Source organism: Helicoverpa armigera, chromosome 4 (assembly GCF_030705265.1).
Source record: "Helicoverpa armigera isolate CAAS_96S chromosome 4, ASM3070526v1, whole genome shotgun sequence".
NCBI classification, from domain to species: Eukaryota; Metazoa; Arthropoda; class Insecta; order Lepidoptera; family Noctuidae; genus Helicoverpa; species Helicoverpa armigera.
In genome coordinates, this window is record NC_087123.1 from 5,164,373 (window position 1) to 5,187,484 (window position 23,112).

Genomic DNA, 23,112 nt, shown 5'->3' on the forward strand with positions numbered 1-23,112 from the left:
TTATTGTGCCCTCTACACACGTCATTATACTAAGGTACACAGTAAATAAAAAGCACATTAATTTCAAAATAACTATATTCATAACCCGAAGTTTACTAACGATGTTTACACAACAAAATAAAATACAGTCTTACAAATTTCATGAACCATAAGTACACAGATCGAAAGGAGAAAGTAATTTTGAGCAAACAAATAACACTAATAACTTATATCACAATCACATTATACCAACAGGGTGACGTCTCGTGCTAAGAAAATTATCTACACCTAATTAAACAAATTGTGTTCACATCGGACATCATTGACGATCACCGCCGACGTGCACTGCACGTGCAACCTTATCACGCAGTAATCGCTATGACTCCGATCCAGTAAGTTAATTCAAGTAGCCGTTAAATGATGCATCACAAATTGGGTACGTAAAACAAAACTGAAAGAACATCAAATAAGGCACTACTTTATTTCAATTTTGAAAAGATTCTTTGGAATAAGCTTTCGTAGCACGCGAGACTCATGGAGATGGATACATGTTACAAGCCTTTGAGATCGTACATTTATAATTTTTCAAGCAAATATTTACAAGAGCGTTAGTCCTTAATGTTCGATAATATGTGATATGTAAACACAACGTAAGTACACGAAATTAAGTGCGTAACCTGCATGTAACATTAAGATACATCTCCAAGCACCCTACAAATCATCACTTATTATTTTACTTACCACAGACTGACCGGTCATTATCATACCTTAGTTATTTTTAGCCATTATACAATTAATTTACAATATACAATGAAGAATTAATACGAGTAAAGTAGCTAATATAATTGAGACAAAATAGACGATTGTGTTACAATATTAACAGAAACAGAAAAGGAGTAAAAAAATGCAGTTTATATACATACACGTATCTAGATAAACGACTAGTTTGTACAGATTTGTATTGAAAAGTCATTTATGTAAATCAAGGTGTTTGTTGAAGGCAGATACTAAAATATTGAAATCAGATAAAATGCTTAGCTATGGCACACTCGTATGCCGTAACAGTGAACTGTTTGGTTTGTCTGTTCATAGATCATACAAAAATAATATCATGCTCAGTGATTGCTTTCAGTAAGTATGCGTGTTTAACTCTGGAAATAAACACGTCGTTATAAATACCGACCCAACGAGGACTGACTTTATGATATTTCAACAACTAATTACGGCGTACTAAAATATATGTTACCTAATTTTTGGACTGATATTCATTTTTAATTAGCACCAAAGTCCGAACTATTTTATTTAAACACTATCTATCTAAAATTTCAATTAGCGATGTTTACTTTTTAATTAATGTATTCACTAAAAGACTCCAGTTTAATTTTGAACTTGTTAAATAACCGGTAGTACTCATGTCCAATATAACCGATTACGTACTTAAGTAACAATGAATACAAGGCTAACTATATTAACTATTTCAACTTTGCCACTTTTGGCTACCAAAACGAATACATTTCTGATTAACCTATATTAGTATCTAAGTATGAAAATGGTACGAAAACAAAAACACTAGTGCGGTATAGGTAGATGACAAAAAATAGTTAATTAGAGAGAAAAATAGATTAATTGTTAAAAAAGAAAAGATACATGGCACCACGGTAAACCTTAAACAAACATGAATTTTATTTTTGAACTTCATTGGAAACAAATTGATATTTTTATACTTTCAATGAGTTCACTATACAACAATTACAAAGTCAAAGATATACAAAGATTACGACCAAAATTATAGTCAAATATTTAAGATTACAATAAAGTTAGCATGTTTCTATTTATTGGGAAAGACATAACATTTTTCTTAGTTGACAACCACAAAACGGATCTTGGAAACCATCGATGTCATGTTTGTGTTCATAATGAGGCAATAATTATTGTATAAGACATTAAAAACAAGTCAACACTAACATAATTCCTTAACTAATCGCACAAGCAGTGCCGAATAAACGATATTGTCAACGAAGTGTGCCTACCAAACATATAACTGAGATGAAAGTATGAAGCTTATACACAAAACTGTGTTCCTGTTTGCAGTTTATTTTCTTCATTGTTAAGCCAGTAATTCAATAATGGGAGCTTCTCTAGAAAAGCTCGGACACATCTAATATTGCACTTTTATAAACTTAACAAAGCAATAACATTGAATTTTATGTGACAGCACTTTGTAGTATTTCTCATATTACAAAAACAATCGGCGGGAATGACGGATAGATAGATAAAATCTTAAATCGGATAAATATGGTAGAAATAGGGAGAAATTTTCCTTACGATTGGAAGCCGCGATACATGTTACTAAATAATTTACTCAAGAAGAGGTATGGTGTACTACATGGTATGAATAGCAATCAACAACATATAGCTACGATTTTCTAAGCAGCTTCAATCCAATGGCAGTGAAATTCTAACAGATTTAATTTAGTCACAGAAAGCGTTCCCAGCAGTGACTAGATAAATCAAATCTAAAGTACAGTGACAATGAATTGTGGACTTAGTTATTTCGTAATAACATTTAGTGCGAAGCAGCAATATCTCTTCAAGTAAGTCTTACACGCGTTTAGGCTCGGATAAATAGCCAAAAATATGCATGACATATCGATAACATTAGCATATTTACGTGTTTCACTAAACTTCATTTTGTTATTAATCTCAGAATAAAGAGAGCTTACAACTTGTCTGGTTTATTGAGATTCTATTCTTTACTGTATATGTATTACACTGTACTATTACAATTTTATTTACCCAAAATTATCTAATAAATAAATATTATGAAAAAGTCTAAATCGAAAATAACAGGATAATTTAGACAGATTTTGGATTTAATTACAACAACAATTAAGTTTATACAAATCTGTAGTTAAGTGCTTGCGCCACAATTTCACAGGAATATTTGAGACCAAATCCTTCAAAAACTTTTTACCAAACTTATTTTTCAGTCCAATGTGACGCACCGGTAAATTTTCGTATTTGTATCCTAGTTGAACTTTCAACTCAAAGTATAGTAAAATGTTTTAATTAAAAAAAATGATTACTTAATGGGACATTTTATTTTCTCACCTTATCAACTTGATGATCTATCAGTACGTGACATTAGCGGGTTTCTGATGACCATTACTTAGAAGCCACTATTAATCAAGATTAGAATTAATAATATACATCTATAAGTGGCAGTGAATTGGTCACCTAAGCTAATTCTCATCATCTAAGTAACTAAAAATAATTTACTTCGACTCGCGACTTGATCTCGTAGTAAATAAACTTTGACAATTAATCTAGAACAGAGTATAGTTATCGGCACGAATCTTGAGCTCTGACCTTCACCTGCGCAGAAGTAATTTATTGGGTCCCTTTTGTGGTATGAAGTGAGGCTCGGGGGCGGGCTAAAGCGGTGATTGGCCCGCAGTGCATCGCGTCATGGCCGTCACTCGGGATTGGTTCTTTGCTAATAAATCACTTCTTCGCAGATGTAGGTTAGAGCTCAAGATTCATGCCGATAACTATAAAAGAGTATAAATTCACGGTTGTGTATGCTAAAGGACAAAAAGAATATCTATGTAATCTATTGTATTTTATCGATATTACTGCGTTATGAATTTTCAAATATATTGTGGCGGTTCTTTCTACATTATCAACCCTTATCTGCTTTTTGGTAGTAGGGTGGCGAAATGTCCTGGGTTATCAATATACCTTTGTAAGCTTTATTGTAAGAATGTAAGCTTTGAAGCTTGGAAATTTTATGTAAGTGTTAGTATTTTAAAGATCATTAAGTGCCACATGATGGTATAGGTTCCCTGACTGATGAAATGTTCATAGTGTAAGCAAACTTGACCGTGCATTTTAAAAATCTTTCCATTTATCCTGATCAGAGTCGTTTTACAATCATCAGTTTCAGATGTACCTTAATGAATATAATACAATGATGAAGGGACCAAAAAATCGCTCTTCGAATGTTTATGTAAAAAACACTGACCTCTTATGACAAAATGTGATTTAACGATAGGTCTGGCGTATTCTAAAGATTTCAACCATAACTATCCTTAAACAACTTTTTGAGCGAAGAAGCAAAATTTACGATATATTTAAGGTTATTTTACACCGCAATTACATAAATTCATACTCGTTATTCACATACCTATGGAATAAGCTTGTAAGATATGCTACATTTAAACGTTGGAAAATTTAAAACTCACTTTTCTTTTTGATAGTACTATCTATCGTCAGCTCAGTATCTAATTTGGTTATTCTAGCAGATTAAGATTCTAAATACGTAAAGCTTATTAAAGTAGGTATTTAGTATTAAAAACCATTATCGCAAAGCATAGCGAGAGTGCGTTCAAAGGCTCAAGAAAATGTTTGGAACTGATATTCTCAAATTATACACAAGCCAGATGTTGGTACTAGCATAGGTTTCAGCTAAAATACAGGTTCCGTTCTCTCGTCCGTGCTTTGCGATTCATGTTTCGATTTAATATTTGGGTAATTAACTCGTTACTACTAGTACCTAATATGTACCAGTAATATTTAGCCAATGGACGTCAGCAACGTGGAGGTTTATATTATAGAGTTTTTGGAATGACAGTCTTACATTGAAGATGAATTGTTTTATGGTTAGTTAAGTATATGGAGAATTTTCTACAAGGTACATGATATTACCCCTGGCATCAGTATTACACTATTTTTATACTTTGCAAGCTGTCTACTGTCAAATCTTAACTACCTAGATACTATCACGGAAAAAACATGGAGTTAATTTTGTTTACGCTATGCACACATGGACGTTATGATACAAATGCAAGGATAAGGAATAAGTATCTATCGGGCGGCGATGGCCGGCTCCGACGTACTATTATTATGATGATCAGTATTTACAGATGGTCGTCGCAGGCGCGGGCCGCTAGTACACCGTGTCGTCGGGGTACAGCAGCAGCGGGCCTCAGGAGGCGGGCGGCGCGGGCGGCGCGGGCGCGGAGCGGGCGCCGGGCGGCAGCAGCGACTCGCTGCTCGCGCGCAGGCACGGCAGCGAGCGCGCCGCCCGCGCCTCGCGCCGCGCCTCCAGCGCCAGCAGCGAGCGGATGTCGGCCTCCAGCGGGTCCACGCTGATGTGGTACACGGGCGCGGCACTCACCTCGGCCGGCAGGCGCGTGTCGGAGTAGCGCCGCTCGTCGGGCGCCGGCGCGGGCTCGGCCAGCCCCGACAGGCGGCGGTGCGGGTTGCCGCGGTACGTCTCGAAGCCGCCGCTCTCGTCCTCCTCGTGGTAGGCGGCGGGCGGCGGCGGCGGCTCGATGTTGGCCACCACCTGCCCCCGCGCCGCGCGCTCGCGCCGCTTCACCCGCACCGGGGGCGACCCGCTTCCGATCGGTATTTTCTCGGGCGCGTTTTGAATTAACAGTATTCTAAAGAAAATTCATTGAATAAATAAAGATTCATTAAAACTTTAACATCTTATTACGAAAGGACATTGACTTTGGACCAAATGTTGTCCAAAAATATTTAAAAATCTAAGCTAAAGTCGATACATAAATATGTAATAGTATTTAATGTAATCAAAACAAGATATTATTGAAATCAGTCTCTCAAAATGTTATATGCTTTTGCATACAAAAAATAGCTTTCTATAAGTTCAGAGATCAAGGAATTCGGCTAATGAAACTACGCCATAAGTAGACGTAGAGACATGCAACCACATATCCTCTGGACAGCACTTGGTCCAACTTCTATACAAAAGGTCAATGTCCTATTGCAATAAAAATACCTGTTGTGAGCTCGCCAACGGTTACAAAGATGGAGGTACTGTCGGCATTGTATGTACATAAAAACTGCGCCGCCAGTGAACCCCACAGCAACTACTACCAACTTTGTCCAAAATGGCCATGCTGAAACACATCATTGTTTTAACATAAATTATGTTTTTTAATTGGGTTATTACATCATACAAAAATGTGTCAACAGTCTAGCTAGACTACCCAATCTAGACACACGGCAGTGTGTCCGCCAAGTTCGAGCAAAAAAAGCGACACACCGGCCGTGGGTTATATTACACGAACCATTTCGGGCCAAATTCGACCCCCCTGTAACTCAAAATCTATTTTATTTACGCATATCAAATTTCTAGTATCTGTTGAGATCCCCTCACTTATCTAAAATACAAAATTTCATTAATATACCTATTGTAGGTCTTGAGATATTGAAGTCAGAAAATCGCTATTTTTACTATACACTCACTGACTGACTGACTGACTGACTCACTCATCAAAAACCTAGACCACTTCCAATGGTCGTATTGACTTGAAATTTGGCATGGAGGTAGGTCTTTATGTCAAGGTAAAGGGAAAAATCTGAAAATGGCCAAGTGTGAGTCGGTTTCAAAATAATGAAGGTGTTTTATACCCGGTGTAAATTTATACCCCTAAGGAACTAAAACGAACTAAATTTATCTATATTTATATAATATATCTTCGAATGGTACAAAGGTTTGTATTTAGTCAAAGTAAAGTAAAAATCTGAAAACGGCCAAGTGTGAATCACTTTCGAAAATAACGAATGTGTAACTTTGATCCACGAACATAATATATGATAACATGTCATGTCAGTCAGTTGGTAAATCTAGTCATAGTTAATCTAGTTCATTTCTTTATAAGAAACATAGTGCATATTAAAAAATCTAAAAGATAGTATAAATGAGACATTTCTTTAACTAACTTCATCATAAGAAAAAAATAAAATAAACAACCTTACAAAAATAAATGAAATCCCACCCAAAACAAAAATGTGAAAGACTGCCAAGTTCGATAATATGGATATGCTTCGCCTATAAAAGAAGTGAGATCTGAATAAGTACCAAGTTCCATACACATACCTCAGTTAAAAATAGTTACTTTTTAATGATGATTACTTGGCAAGTTTTAATAGAAAATTAAATACTTGATTCATTGCGTTTAGTAGGTTTATAACAAGGTGTATGAAAACTTGCCAAGTAACATCATTAAAAAGTAACTATTTTTAACTGAGGTATGTGTATGGAACTTGGTACTTATTCAGATCTCACTTCTTTTATAGGCGAAGCATATCCATATTATCGAACTTGGCAGTCTTTCACATTTTTGTTTTGGGTGGGTTTATTAATACACGAAAATTGGATTGAACTTATCATTTAAATACTCTTTGAAAAATTGTGTTTAGACATTTATGCTTATTTATTATCCACTTAAATATTTTTAGAAATTAATTAGAATACGATTCACTATAATATTTAATTTTTTTGTTTATAGTCAGTGAGAATAAATTAAAATGGGTCTACACTTAGCTAACTCTTAGGAAATTTTAGTTAAAAGAATTCTATAAACAAATAAGTAAATAACAATGTTACAGACATAATGCTATACAAATATTAGCTTAGCTTACCAATCATTCCCCGATTGACCTCTTCCACGGCCCGCTCAATAAGTACGAAGAGGGACCACATGACGCAGAGAGCCGCCACGCAGTGGAACAGTACTGCACAGCATAGTCTGCGACGTTCCACGCCCGACATCTCCAGTAGACGCCACTAGTCACAAAAAATTACTACATGACACAACAAAAAAGAAAAAGGTGATGAATAGATGGGACCTACCATTTTATAAAAAAATTTACTTACAACTTGTTTGTATAATTTTACAAGAAGCTAAAATAGATACAGTATAATATCTTCATCTATGTATATCAAGTAATGATTTATGTATGTAATGTAATAACTTAAAACTATGTAATGTAATATTAACTCCTTAATCAAAGATATATATCTTAAAAATATTCATGACTATGTACCTCATTAAATGGCTTTATTTTGGTGTGCATGATAAAATTGAATTTGCAGAGTTCACAAGACCTCGTCTCCGATGCAGTGAGCCACTGTTGTAAACAACTCTGATGTACATACTTCAAACTTCCTGCAACAACACATATCATTAATATAATTACCCTCCATTATGAGTAAACACTTAAGTTATGTAACAAGTTATTTTTATTTCAATGTCATTTCCACCATTATGAATGTAGATCACATTTTGTATAATAATATTGTTAATTTAATATTAAAATGGTATTTTTACGAATGTTAATAACATATTTTCATTGCCAATTATGTGTCAAGTTAATATAACATATAGCTACTAGATAAAGCTAAATTAGTAGCTTATATTTTATGTTAACAGCTAAATAAGATAAGTAAACAAGATTGTAGTAATTTTTTGTGTAATAATGTCATGGAGCTAAGTAATACTGACCCCGACATACAGACAGGCTCATTACTTTCTTAAGTTTAAGTTAAAACTATATCTTAATAATTTTGTATAATTTTACATAATCATCCTCCTGCCCTTATCCCAATTTTATTTGGGGTCGGCGCAGCATGTTTTCTTCTTCCATACTCTTCTATCTGCCGTCATCCATTTCCCACAGGAGCCGGGTGCTGCTCCTGCGCGTCGCCTGTGGGGTACGCCCTAGCCCTATCGCTCATATCTATATTTTCTTTCCCCATGCTACAGAAGTTTCGGCTTAAGTTTTATGGTCGGCCGCCTGCCTGACACCAACCCTCTTTGGGAATGCTATTGTGGTGATTTACCCGTCACCGTGCGGGTGGCCCAGAGTACAGATGTTATGCACTGGCCTTTAGGTTCCCTTTAGTCGCCTCTTACGACACCCGCGGGAGAGAGATGGGGACGTCCTATTCTGATCCGGGATCGTCACGGAATTATATAACGTATAATTTTACATATAAATAACTAATTACACTGAAATACTTTCTTGATTAAATCTAAATTAATTGTTATTCTTTGAAAGACTGGTTATAATTTAGTATTTTTGTACTGTTTTATGCATGTTGATAAATCAAAGTATTTGTACCTACTTATAAAAGTAATTGCATGCATGATGTGTCCTCCTGTAACTTAAGGAATACACATGCTTGATTACTATGTCTTAGTTTTAAGATTATGCTGTGTATATTCTTTGTTGGAGATCCAATAAATAAATAGGCAAATATAAATGTATAAGAAAAATATTACATTGGGGCCCCACTTATTTTTAAGTTTACTTAAGATATTTTGTGACATGTAGCTACAAAAATACTAATTGCTCAACAGTTTATCTGGGACCATTCAGTTTACATGATTATTAATTGAAAACTAGAATCAGTATCATAGACACTACATAATTATATACATACTTCATGCAATCAGAAGCTAGGCTGCACTGACTCATATTGTTAAATGTAGCTTATCAGTAATCTTTAAATGACTGCTATTTTTGTCCTAACATATTGAAGTAACTTTGGTAATATAGTTTTCTTTTTATAGAACATCAGCAATTATATATTTCATGGTAGACAGAAAGTGTTTTGTTAAGTGATTTCCAATTCAAATTACGGCAATTTATCCAAAGTAGATGGATAAGATTAATTTTGGTCTATAGATAAATAAAATCATCAAACATCTGATACACTTTACATTGATAAAAGTAATGTCCAAATCAGACTTCTGGACAATTGAACTAATTCCTGAAAAAAAAAACTGAAGTGCATTTAACAATTTAAATTACATACATATGAAATTGATGGAAATATTCTGTGTAATTTATTCTTTTTAGATTTACCTGTTGGTGATGTATTTATTTGTAATAGGAAATAACAATGACAGCCAGCTATTTATACATGGACCACTTATCTTGACACTATGCAGTACAATATAAGTTTTCCTCAACATGGAATTGTGTTATGTGCACATTATGTTGTCACTTAAATTTGCATGAATGTAATTTCAGCAAGAACTTGCTACATCAGCTGATAAACAAGTCATTTCATTAGAAGTGCCTACTAAAATGAAATTACACACATGAAGATCTTTAATGTTAGTTTAAATCATATTGATTTCCAATTATTCTTATTAACACCTCAACCTATGCCCTTCACAGTAATTGGCTATGTTCTTGACATACAATTTATATTTTAACAGTGTCAAATAAACATTATGTAAACATAAGACAGCTGTGGACTTCGCTTGATCCCTTTTAAAGTAGAACTTGTTGTTGAGGGAGGAACTAGCACAATGGCCACATATTTTACTGACCTGAACAATAACACGGTGCTAGCAGAGGGTTGTGAGGCTCACTCTCGCAGTGGCATATGCGGCAAATATCTCCGCTGGAGTTACTACATGACGTGCGGCTGCTCCCTGACCCCGTCCGTATCACTTCTCTACCACATCCACCTCCCCATTCCCAACTTTCAATATCCGACGAGTTTTTCACATTAATTTGCTGAACAGGCATTGTGGTATATTTATACTTTAATGCTCAATTGAGCCTACATAACAATTAGATTTTCTTCGCGATCACATTGGACATCGACAAAGCAAACATCTAAAGACATGTCAGCTCACATCGCAATCTAATAAGTGACTTCTGTTATGTTCAACGATTTAAATAAGTATATACACTGTTTAAGGACGATAACTTAATAATAACATTCCGTCAACTTCATAACACACTGCTATTAATTAGAAGAACAAAATTGGTGAAGTAAAATCGTCGACCAAAGTTTTCGGTGCTGCTACTTTTGTCATCACAATAAATATTGGTATAAATGTAAAAATACAGATAACATAAAAAATATACGAATCATTCACTGGGGTTCCTTGGAAAAGCCTTATGCCTGACCTACACTTGTGCCTACACGTTTGCTCTATGCTACAAAGTCAAAATGGATAATTAATTTTTTTGTTGTTGCAAAAGCAAAACCAAAGAAAAGAATGGCTTTCTGGTTGAAGTACCAACTGCAGGTGGAAATTAAATATCAAATTATATAGTAAAAATCTATACTAATATTATAAAGCTGCAGAGTTTGTTTGAACGCGCTAATCTCAGGAACTACTGGTCCGATTTGAAAATTTCTTTCAGTGTTAGATAGCCCATTTATCGAGGAAGGCTATAGGCTACTTTTTATCCCGGTGCGGGAAGTAGTTCTCACGGGATGCGGGTGAAACCGCTGGCAGAAGCTAGTATACAATATACATATAATTTTTTATATTTATTTTGTCAGACGCGTACAACCACTTACGTGCTCCCTAGACGATCAATTAAATTGCGCAATACGATAAGTTGCAATAAGTTGCGATGAGTTGAACAACTAGCGACTAAAATACTTATTGTAATGGATACCGAAGACGGTTAAATATAATTAACAAGTCTCCGTGACTGAAGGTTTCTCTTGATCGTGGAGTTAACGAGGATTGAGCAGTTTATGCTCTAGGCTGATCCGATCAAAAATATTGTAATATTTTTATTCAAAAAAAATGTCAGACTTAGTTCGGTTCTCGTTTCACGATCCGTAAACTATGCGATTCTGTATCCACTGTGGTAAATGGGCAAGAATTTCTTCTCTGCGCACGCGCGGTGCGGAGCCTGTCTGTGTCTGTGTCATGCTCCTGCTACACCTGCGTTAGCGTTAACGTTAATGTCAATGGCCAACTACGCGTTACTTATAGCATTAAAAATGCGTGTTGGCTACACTTACGCAAAGAGTTAATCCCTCATGAAGTAACGCGTTAACATACATTAAAGAGATTAAACTCAGATACACAAAATAATTCTAAAAACTAAAGCTTTCTCATTTGACCATTCCATTACCGTGCTCGTAAAATGCAGTTACAACTTAAACAAAGTATCTACACTCGTCCTTGCATGCGTGCAATGAGATGGCATTAATGTAGCCAACATCACTTAGCGCTATAAGCTACGCACTAAAACCCTTTGATGCGTCCAAAAAACCGACACCCGAGTTATCGCTTAACGTTTAATGCTATTTATATTGCCATTAGTATAAATTGACATTAAAACGTTGGCCACATCTGCGTAATGCCAAAATTTAACGCGTTAAGACGCAGGTGTAGCAGTAGCATCAGTCTGTGCCCGACTCTTGTGTAGTTTTTTGACAAACGGTGGCTGCGTTGCCGTGCAATTTATTTCAAGTGTTAGATAGAATTAAAAATGGGGGTCCCATCAGAAGTGCAAACAGAAGCTAATTCTATAGTTCACCAATTTCTGCAAAATGTAGATAAAGCGCTTGCACAAGAGTTTCTGAAGAAAACCAAAGCGGTAAGTCGATAGAAAAAACCACGTGTGACCGGCCACCACACCACACGTGTTCCTGAAATATATAACTACATTTTTGTGCAACCAATATTGTAATTAGTTCAAATCGTTACGGTTTCGTTATGTAAATAAGGAATATTTCGAGAGAATTAATAACCACATGTTGGTTTTTCGTATTTGATGATGTCGCGACATTTTGTCTGCCTTCCGTGTTCGTCCTGAAAAATGGGTCTGAATGTTATAAATTATCGTTTTTGTTTAATTATTACTTTATAATTTCGTGGTTTAAGCTGATAGCAATTTATTTAAAATACTTTTCTTGCGCTATCACTCTTTATTAGGATTTGTATGTGTAAATCTAAACCCACTTTTTTTTTTCTTAATTTTAGAAACCTCGTGTCAAAGGTTTGCCGTCACTCACAGATATAATTCAAGAATTTAATAAGCACAAAAAACCCCAAAAGGCAGCAGCTGCAGCAGAGAGGTAATTATATTTTTTAAGGTTATGTTCACACACACACTTAGGGGTTATACATTTTACTTTTACTGAACTACCGCAATAGTTACGGACTTTGAGATTAGACTTTAAGGAATTGACGTCGGTCAGTGTATTCTTCCTGATTCACCATTGTCTTGGTCTATATTTGGTCAGTGGGTCGTCTTATTTTGAGTAACAGTATGTGTGTATGTAAAATCATGTTGATTACCAGAATGTGTGTACTTGACATACAAATAGGGTTATTAAAAGTATTAATAATTCGTTATTAGTTCTGATGATGACTCCAGTGAAGATGAGAAGCCACAAAAAAAGCCAGTTGCTCAAGTCAATGGTAAGGCTGCACCAGCTAAAAAACCACAAGACTCGTCAGACTCTGATAGCTCTGAAGATGAAAAACCCAAAGCACAAGTAAGTCAGAGCTTTTATTTAAATAAACAAATTGTGTGTCTTCCGTGTTATTATAATGATGTTAAATTTTCAATGAATCATTGTGATTTTAAACATGTTTTATTCGTCACTACCTCTGAATATAATACAATATTTCAAAGAATTTAATTTTAAATTTCAAATAGCGACATAATAGTATGTACGTAAAATTTTTAGGCTAAGCCGAAACCAGCAGCTACTCCAGCCAAGAAGCCTGAATCTTCAGATGACAGTGACAGTAGTGAAGATAATGCTACATCTAAGCCAACAAAACAACCAGTGAAACCCAGTAACGCAGCACCTAAAATTGTTAAAAAGCAAGAATCATCCGATGATGATAGCAGTGAAGATGAGAAGCCCAAATCTCAACAGAAAACACCAGCTAAAGCTCCTGCTCCAAAGGTAGCACCTAAAAAGGCTGAAAGTTCATCCGACAGTGATGACAGTAGTGAAGATGAAAAGCCAAAGAAACCAGCTGCTACACCTGCTAAGCCAGCCATTGCCAAGCCCACTATTGCTAAGAAGCAAGAATCTTCTGATGATGATAGCAGTGAAGATGAGAAGCCTAAACCTCAACAGAAGACGCCAGCTAAAGCTCCTGCTCCAAAGGTAGCGCCTGCAAAGAAGGCTGATTCATCAGATAGTGATGATAGTAGCGAAGATGAAAAGCCTAAGGCCGCAGCCAAACCAGCACCTAAAACTCAAGTCAAAGCAGCACCGGCCAAAAAGCAGGAGTCTTCATCTGATGATAGCGATGACAGTGAAGATGATAAACCTGCTGCGAAGAAGCCAGCACAACCTGTGAAGACTCCTGTTAAACCAACTCCAGCTAAGAAACAAGAATCATCTTCTGATGACAGCGATGATAGTGAAGATGAAAAACCAAAACAGGCAGCTAAACCTGCTGCTAAAGCTACTCCAGCTAAACCAGTTGCTAAGGCAGCACCTGCTAAAAAGCAAGATTCGTCATCTGATGATAGCAGTGATGAAGACGCTAAACCACAGGCTAAGGTAACAAAACCCCAAGCAACGCCTGCTAAACCTAAAGCAACACCAGCTAAAAAACAAGAATCTTCAGATGATAGTGATGACAGCGATGAGGATCAAAAAGTGCCACAGAAGGCCCTCCAGAAACCTCAGCCTACACCAGTGAAACCAGCTATTAAGGCTGCTGCTAAGAAAGATTCTTCTTCTGACAGTGATGACAGCAGTGAGGATGAAAAACCAAAAGCAGTACAGAAAACCCCAGCAAAGACTCCTACTAAAGCACCAGTCAAAAAAGCATCTTCTTCAGAGGATGATTCAAGTGATGATGATGAGCCAAAACAGAAAGCAACACCTAAGCCTGCTGCAGCCAAGAAAGCAGAGTCTTCTGATGACAGTGATGATAGTGATGAAGATGCTCCTCCTGCTAAAGTGGCAAAGAAAGAAGCTAATGATCAGGTAATTACCTATACTGAAACCAGCTCAAAGAAATTAGATCTTTTCATTATTTATTAATTAATATTTAACGAATTCCAGGCAGCAGAAAATGGTTTCTCATCAGGCAAGAAGAGGAAAGCATCAGGTGGAGACTCAGGTGGACCTGCCAAGAAACCCTACAGCAATTTCGTAAAGGTATGTAATCATTTTATGTGAATGTAAATGGTGAATCTGATCTAATTTGATAAATGACCTAAATTTCGGTTTATAAACTTAAAAAATACTCAAGCTGTTTACTATATAAAGTCACCACTTGTTTGTATTTTGAGGTGTCTAGTTTATGTATTCAAATATAAGAATATCCAATGTCTTTTCCAAGAGATGTTAAATGAATAGGATATAGTTACATCTCAACTGGTTCAGCAGCTGAAAAGCAACTACTAAGTTTTTTATTATGATGTATGAAATATGATCCTTTAAATCGGATTTATGCACAAAATTGTAGGCTAGATTTTAATGTTTGCCTGTAAATAGTAATATCAGCTGCATATTATTGAAACAGTCTACATGCTAAATGTATTGCTTTGTATTTGATAGCCCAACTCTTCAGATCCTTCTTTAGTACTAGCAAACATCATTCTTTGTTTTTTTCTTTCCTGTAGTTCACATTTTGTGAAATCACATACTAACACCAAAATAAATTTTAGGGTACAGTTACTGTATCTACTCCCAAAGAAAAAGATAATGGAGTGAATAAGCCAGCTCCCTTCCGCCGAGTGGCGTCGCAACCTGTAGAAGTGGACCCTAGACTTAAGGATAACTCATTCGACGCCAAGGTAAATGCCCCAAAGTTTGAGAAGCCAAGGCAACTCTATGATTATGCCAAACTTGGACATATTCGCCCATGGCTTCATTGCCAGTGGCTTACTATAACATTTTGGGCATTTACTTTTCTGGAATAACATGTTCACCAGCATCACATAGGGTTGTCTTGGTTATAATTAAGTGCTTCTCTCTATCAGGAGGGTGAAACCCAAGAAGGTGAAGAAAATGAAGAGGAAACTGAAGGCAATACTTCTGGCGGCTGGAACCAACGTGGGGGACGTGGAGGATTTAATCGGGGGCGCGGTTTCAATGATAGGGGTAGAGGAGGATTCAGAGGCCGTGGAGGAGGTGATAGAGGAGGCCGCGGAGGGTTCAATGACCGCGGGGGACGGGGTGGTAGAGGCGGTCGCGGTGGTTTCGACAGGGGAGGTCGCGGTGGCAGGGGTGGGTTCGACAGAGGGGGCAGGGGTGGATTTGGCGATCGTGGAGGACGTGGGGGTCGTGGAGGCCGCGGAGATCGCCACTCGTGGGGTGGAGACAGGGGAGGATTCAACAAAGGAGGTTTCAATGACAGAAAAAGTTTTGAGGGAGGAGAGAATACTCAAAACAAGAAAATAGTATTTGATTAAGTAGGTGAGGTTAAATAATACGTTTGATTTGATTTCATTATCTTCTTAGTTTATGTAGTGTCCCCTTAGTTTGATAAGACCTTGTCTCTCAATCCTCCAACCTTCTTAATACAGCTTTTCAGCCTGGAACTGGGAATAACGTTAGAAATTTTATTTATAGAGTGGTTCACGTGGTTCATGGGGTGAGCGTGCTAATCAAGACTTGAAACATACTCGTGGCAAGTCATTCAAGCATGAGAAGACTAAGAAAAAAAGGGGCTCCTATCGCGGAGGCGCGATTGATACAGGTGTCCACTCCATAAAATTTGAAGACTAGAATGATTATGCACCCAAGCATGTCTTATGGTAAAGCATAAAAATATGTTGAATATTTCTTTGTAGTCAGATCGCCAGATCGTTTGTCAAAACGAAACTCGTTAAATTTTTTTTTTTTAATCTTTCAATAAGGTTACATTATGTACTTCGCATTCCGCCCCTTTTCTTGTATTGAGTTCTCAATATACTGACATAGACAGGTAAACTGTATTATTTTATGTATTACAAACATGATGTCAAATAAGTGTTAAAGTAGTTTCATGTATTAAGTACCTAGTAAACTCATCTTAGGAGACAGATAAAATAGGAAATTATTTGGATTATCTCCGCCTGACATGCATAGCTAGCACATATGTTTTGTAATTTCAATCTTTATATTTGTATTGCATACAGAATTATTTTCATTCGAAAAATGGTTTATATGGATATAAAACAGACAAATTGAGTAACTTTCATGATATATTTCAATAATATTTCCTAAGAAGCCACATAATTATAAAATAACCACATTATTATAAAATGTGGTATTAGTATCGGGTTTAGTACCAGGTTTAGAACAACGTTCGCGACGATGCTTTATACCCAATACTAAATCTTTTACTTTAAAATCCTAAAGATGAGATATTTCAATCGCATTATGCACGATTTGCGTAATTACACATAGCAAATTTTTATTTTCAATTAATGTTTGATAAATAGGAAGGCTTTTTTTTCGTTTTTGTTGGGGCCAACTGTTTCAGGTTGTAACCACTGATAATTTAAAATGATTCTGACTTCATTATTTTTTAAGTGTTATGTAAATAGATGTGTATGTAAGTTTATTTTAATTGACTATGTATATAGGTTAGTATAAGCTTATAATTAAAATAGATTTTAATACAATTAATAAGTAACGAGAATAAGTAACAATACAACATTGTATTTTTTTAAATATGTTTGTTTAAATAGTTCAATAAGCCCGCCTTTAAATATAAGGATGGATTGATACTTCATATTGACTTTTATTTATACGCCCACGCAACCCTTTGGCCCAGCGCACACTGCTGGAAGCGCAAAGAGTAAAATAATACAATGGAAAAAGAGAGCCCTCTCGCGATGTTTTTATGCAAGCAACTTTGAAGCGCCATCTGGAGTTTGCGACCAAAAGTATATGTGTGCTATACATACGTATACGTACCTATATGTATTTATAAACATAAGCATAGTTCTCCATATACCCGTTCGCCGGTAACAAGTTATGTTTAATTTTCTTGTTGTTATGCTTTGAAATACATTACAACAGGAAAATTAAACAAAATACTTTTTACTGGAAAGCGGGTCTACTAGAATCAAATATTTATTTGCTAGGAATTACACAAAAATGACCAAAATACACAGACAAGCGTACGCGCAAGTTATGATGGCGGTCATCTTGTGAAGTATGATGTGTTACTATTACCAATTAAAAAAAAAGGTCAGATAGGTTCTCAGATTGAGAATTTTTAAAAACAAAATTTAACTAGAATTCGTAATTTAAATCATCTTCTAATTATTGAAATACTCTCGTATTTTTGTATAAAAAGGTAAAATAATTAATTTTCAATCTACTTACAGAGACATCTATCGTGAAATAGGTAGCAATATGGCATGTTTTCACGTTTCATGTATAAGATGGCGCTACTTTCTTTACGACAACTCTCAGTCAAGGTAACTGTCCCCCCCCCTTGGAAGCGCGTCGGAGCGCATTTGAAGACAACAACTTAATATAAACCTTAAGGGTGTTATCAACGTCGATCGACTGGTCTAATAGCTTTAATTGATCGACGGATACCGTTCTACTAACCAATCGATTAATCGTCGATGGACGTAATACATGGCTGTCCCTCTGTCACCAGGCTAAGTCTCACTTAAAACCGGCTAGGGGTTTTTATAAAGGTTCATGCAAGTCGATAGATCCATGTACATCTCTGGACCTGAGGGTTTCGACTCCAAGGTGTTCGAAAATCAGCCAGTGTTGGAGCAAATATATTCCTGACTAATTTCTCAGTCCCGTCAACCGAGGATATGAAAGCCGGTAAACTAATACAATTTCGAGGATTCGGAGACCTCGCATATGAATAGACAATGTGCATTACTGCCAAGCTCGTTCCTTGAAACGAAAATATAAAGAAGTTTTTTATCTTCATGTTCTTTCTTTGTGATGTCTGTGCTGTTTCACGTCAGATTGACGTATTTGCGCTGTCAATGCTGTCATTGTCAAATGTCAAATATATTCTACTCGCGGGGTGTTTGTGATTAAACAGATTATTTCGAATATAAATCAAAATAAAATAACTTAAACGAACTCCACGCGTTTCTTCTTTTGACCATCAGTATGTTCCGAAACATAAGATCTGCACTTGTGATCAGTAATAGACCGTTTAAAAATTTTGGTCATAAAAGACAACCTATTCCCGTTGTGACCACATTTTGGCATGGTTTCCTTACATTCACGTTCATAGGATTAGCTATTGAATGGAAAAGGTAAGAATACATTATCAACTATACTTGGGAAAAGGCTAGATAAGTTTATCTCATATATTACTTGGGTTTGGGTCTAAATTCCATAACTGTTAGTAGGTAGTTTTTGGTAATAGTCTTTAGATTATTTTAATGTGTAAAGCTATATAAGTAATTATTTAATATGTTTAATTTCAGAATCAAAAACTTTTTGTTTGGCGATAATAATGAAGATGTCCTTATGAAGAAAACTGACAGTTAAAATAATGTATGATGACAACTTTAGGAAGCTTAAAGAGGTACTTTTATCTAAAATAGCTTTTAAGTAGGTAGCTAAAATATATTTTGCTTTTCAGATAAATAAAACTGTGATGTTATAATTTTTCGAAAAGCCTACATAGTGTTGTAGCTAGTCCACAATAATAATATTGTAAGTAGTTAGGTAGTTGTAAATACTAGTGATACTATTGAATGGAAAGTGATTTATAAATGTAACAAACTGAAATAAAAGATAAAATATTTATATACATTTCTTATTCTTATTGTAATTTTTCTTCTATAATCGCCAAAATACCAATAGAAGGAAATTTTATATTGAAATCATAGTAATTTAAATTTTGAAAGTCATCAATAAGAATCGTGTTATCAATCAGTTCAGAGATCCCAGAGATTGTCAAACTAGATGGGGATTGGGTTACCCCAGGCCCGATAGAGGTAGATGCTCGGATCGAGCACTTCACCATAGCACTCCTCTATAGCAAGCATTTGTCCATATAAAAAACATGTCTTAGTAGAATGTTTTTCCACCAATGCACCAATGAATATGATTTGTGGATATCAACCGCATTCATAGCCATGTAGAATAGCACATCTGTGGAAAAGCAGCCATATGCTATGCAGCTACGCTGCGAATATGTAATAGCTAAGATGTGACCGTTTCCACTGTTATTTAGTTGTGTTGAGGCACAAACATCCATAACTCACGTCTACCTGCCTTATTATACAAAAAAAATTAATAGATTCCGTTTCCACCAGTACTATGTATGTGTGCACAGTGCACCAATGAATATGATTGGTGAATCAATTTCATCCATAGCATAAAGTTTTGAAATTGTGTATATTTCCTAAGTATTCTTTTATAGCTAGAGTAATGTCACCAAAATTAAGTTAAACCTTATCTTGGATTGTTACTTGTATGTTACAAACACAGCCGTGTAAGGCCACGTGCAGTGTAAGAAATTAACTCAAAACTTCGGTGATTCCTCACTTTCTGGCCAAACAGGATACTTACGGAGTCGAGAGATATTTCGAATTTATATTATACTACACTAGCCGTTTTCGTGCGGTTTCACCCGCGTCCCGTGGGAGCTGCTGCCCGCACCGGGATAAAATATAGCCTATGTTACTCGCAGATAATATAGCTTTCTAATGGTGAAAGGATATTTAAAATCGGCTCAGTAGTTTTTGAGTTTATCCATTAGAACCAAACAAACAAACAAACAAAGTTTTCCTCTTTATAATATTAGTATAGACTAGTCGTTTTCTCGTTATTTCACCAGCGTCCCGTGGAAACTGCTACCCGTACCGGGATAAAATATAGCCTATGTTACTGAGGGAGAGTGTAGCTTTCCAACAATGAAGGATTTTTTCAAATCGGTTCAGTAGTTTCGAAGCCGGGTACTTACAAATAAAAAATGTTTCTTCTTTATTATATTACTATACTATATGTAGATAAATGTGTAGGTAGGCAATAAAAAAGGCAACATCTTAAAATAAAATATACTTTATTTAGGTAAGCCCACATATTACTTATGTGTTATGCTAATTGCAATAAAGTAAGTCTAAATAAATAGTTCTTAAAATTAAGATTATTACCAACTGTAAATAAGATTGCGAAAATTTTATTCATCTACATCATTATTACAAATAGCAGGATAAAAAAAGTAATTAAACAATCTAATGCATGAAATTAATATTAAACTTTCGGTATAATCTTACAGGAGTACCTACTTGTTTATAAAAGAAATATTCTAATTACTTTGTATGTTGGTGCACCAATCAATTGATACTTATTTATTATATGTATTCGTATGATAGATTATATTGTTATAGTTTATACTCTGTATAATTGCTTTGTTGATTTACAAATTAAGGACTACTGTTAATGTTAGTAACAGTTTACTGCAACATTCCGGAAGCTGTATACAAAGCCTTATTCCAAATGTGAAGTATCACAATACTGCCAGCAATTTATAGAATAGTAGTGAAAAGCACCAAATTGTTAATTATAAAGTAGGTATTATTGGTAGGTACACAAAAGACGCAAGAAATACTTGTTACCTGTGACTATTTACAACTTATAACATCAAATTGGTAAAAACATAGAAACAAAATGACAATGTCTCTGAATTCAATGACTAGTTTTTAGTATGCATTTTTTATGTCAAACTCACTCTACTTTTTACTTCCATGGCAATTTTGCTTTACGTATTGGTATATGAGATTGTATAAAATTAAAAAGAAACACAGAATCGCTGCATGATAATGTATCGGCATATTGTAAATAGCACTCAGCACTCCACGCTGTTTATCACTGTTTAATTTTGACGCAGGTTCGACAAAAGGTTCTGGTGTTCTTGTTGCACGATAGCCAAATCTTTCTTCTTGACACTCACTTGAGCTTTGCTTACTTTCGTTAGTAGTTTGACTTGTCGCTGTCGTGGCGTATGCTACCTGTGGTTCATGTTTTTCTTCTGCATGAGGAACCTTTTCAACATCACTTATTTGTCCCGATTTATCATATCCTTCAATATTAATCGGTATTGGAGTAACCCTACCTTTGACTCCTGAACATACGTCTAAACTCTCCTGCAAATAACTGTCTATTTTGCTTAGGTGCTCAGAGATCAGTATATTTGCCAATGGGCTTGGACCTCTCTTTATTGGCTCATAAGCCTCAAGATTTGCCAATGGGCTTGGACTTCTCTTTATTGGTGCATAAGCCTCAAGATTTGCCAATGGGCTGGTGCCTCTCTTTATTGGTTCATAAGCCTCAAGATTTGCCAATGGGCTTGGACTTCTCTTTATTGGTTCATAAACCTTAAGATTTGACAATGGGCTGGTGCCTCTCTTTATTGGTTCATGAGCTTCAAGATTTACCAGTGGGCTTGGGCTCCTCTTTATTGGTTCATACGCCGCAAGATTTGCCAGTGGGCTTGGGCCTCTCTTTATTGATTCATAAGCATTAATTGTATTTGCAGTTTTTCCCTTTTCATTGAGTTCGAAAACATCTTTTTGCAAAAACGATTCCTTACACGTAGAGTTAACAAAAATTTCACGGGACTCGGATATTCTACCCTCTTTAAATACAGGTTCCAAGTTATCCTTTTCAAGTAACTTTTCTTTGCAAACTGAATTTACAATTTTGTAGCTTTGTAAATCTTCAAAATTATCCTTAAGATATTCAACTGGACTTTTTTGTTGAGCCCTGTACATCTGAGATGGTGTAAGCAATCTCGGAGAGTCAAGTTCTGGCGCCACGGGAGTGAATTTAACTGTAATGACATTTTCATTCGTTATTGTTTCTGTTTTAACGATGTCATCGACATAATTATGTCCATCGGTAACAACGCTGGGTGAATCAGTGATGTCATGTCGTGACGATTTTTGAACTCGATCTACGGTCACCTTGCTGAGTAACTTACCATCTGTACTTCTTATGTCGGAAAACAGCCCTCCATCGAAGTGGAGGGGCGTTTCCAACTTTCTTGTTCTTTGCGGCGAGGGCGTATTTAAAGGAGGCGTGATAGGAGAAGGAGATACGGGACGAAAAGTAGTAGTCATGTAAACAGTGTCAGAGTTATACATTATATGCTGAGGACTTCTAGCGGGCGTGTGTCTTGCAAAAAGGTCGACCTCCCTTGGCGAAGAAACTTTGTCCTTCGAGGTTCTTTTTGCACACCTGTAAATAATATAAATAGTAAATGAAAATAAAATATCTACACATGTTAAATAGATGTATTTTTTGATTCGTATTATTTGTAAAAAATTCGGCATCACTGTCTTAAGTATTTTTTTAGATCTATCTCTATATTTCTTTATCTAGGATATACATGTCTCATACAAAAAATCTACAAACAAACATAACAACACTAGTTATAATATCAATTAAAACATAATTAAATACATAAAATAGCCAAAACTACTCAAACCGTTTCATGAAAGCGTTTCTACAAGCAGATTATGTAGGTAGGTAAGGTTGATAACTACATGGATCAAAACACTCTAAGATAATCTTCCTGAACTTTGGGAAGATGAATATATTAAATACAATCTTTATATGTACATGTCTCAGTTATA

General features: G+C 35.7%; 3 protein-coding genes and 1 long non-coding RNA gene across 10 annotated transcripts in view; 2 read left to right on the plus strand and 2 right to left on the minus strand.

The window, feature by feature from the left end:
- Positions 1-57: 57 nt before the first annotated feature.
- Positions 58-10,730, minus strand: LOC110384054 (E3 ubiquitin-protein ligase MARCHF8). The gene is made up of 5 exons (XM_021345115.3): positions 10,137-10,730; positions 7,840-7,961; positions 7,435-7,579; positions 5,786-5,906; positions 58-5,426 (listed from the first exon to the last, which is right to left on the minus strand). Exons 1-5 carry the CDS (start codon positions 10,336-10,338, stop codon positions 4,967-4,969), a joined length of 1,050 nt encoding a protein of 349 aa, XP_021200790.2. The 5' UTR covers positions 10,339-10,730; the 3' UTR covers positions 58-4,966.
- A 752-nt stretch (positions 10,731-11,482) lies between these two features.
- Positions 11,483-17,267, plus strand: LOC110384062 (nucleolar protein dao-5). 3 transcript variants are annotated; one of them, XM_021345132.3, is made up of 7 exons: positions 11,483-12,162; positions 12,549-12,643; positions 12,928-13,066; positions 13,262-14,527; positions 14,606-14,701; positions 15,529-15,960; positions 16,121-16,275. In XM_021345132.3, the coding sequence occupies exons 1-6, from the start codon at positions 12,055-12,057 to the stop codon at positions 15,958-15,960; spliced, it is 2,136 nt and encodes a 711-aa protein (XP_021200807.3). In that variant the 5' UTR covers positions 11,483-12,054; the 3' UTR covers positions 16,121-16,275. The 3 variants fall into 3 exon arrangements, with proteins under 3 accessions (XP_021200807.3, XP_021200808.3, XP_021200806.3); XM_021345133.3 differs by lacking the exon at positions 15,529-15,960 and adding an exon at positions 15,214-15,342 and having other exon boundaries at positions 11,484-12,162; positions 16,121-17,267; XM_021345131.3 differs by having other exon boundaries at positions 11,484-12,162; positions 15,529-15,964.
- A 1,235-nt stretch (positions 17,268-18,502) lies between these two features.
- LOC135116816 (uncharacterized) lies at positions 18,503-19,285 on the plus strand. Its single transcript, XR_010276405.1, has 2 exons — positions 18,503-18,777; positions 18,952-19,285. It is a non-coding gene; the product is annotated as an uncharacterized LOC135116816 (long non-coding RNA).
- Positions 19,286-20,520: 1,235 nt separating this feature from the next.
- The window catches only part of Zasp52 (PDZ and LIM domain protein Zasp), a 34,736-nt gene continuing 32,144 nt past the window's right edge, over positions 20,521-23,112 (minus strand). For all 5 annotated transcript variants that reach the window (XM_049847061.2, XM_064034091.1, XM_021345136.3 and 2 more), the window contains one exon: positions 20,521-22,714. In XM_049847061.2, the coding sequence (XP_049703018.2) occupies positions 22,637-22,714 (78 nt within the window). In that variant the 3' untranslated portion in view covers positions 20,521-22,636. The remainder of the gene's footprint in view (positions 22,715-23,112) is intronic.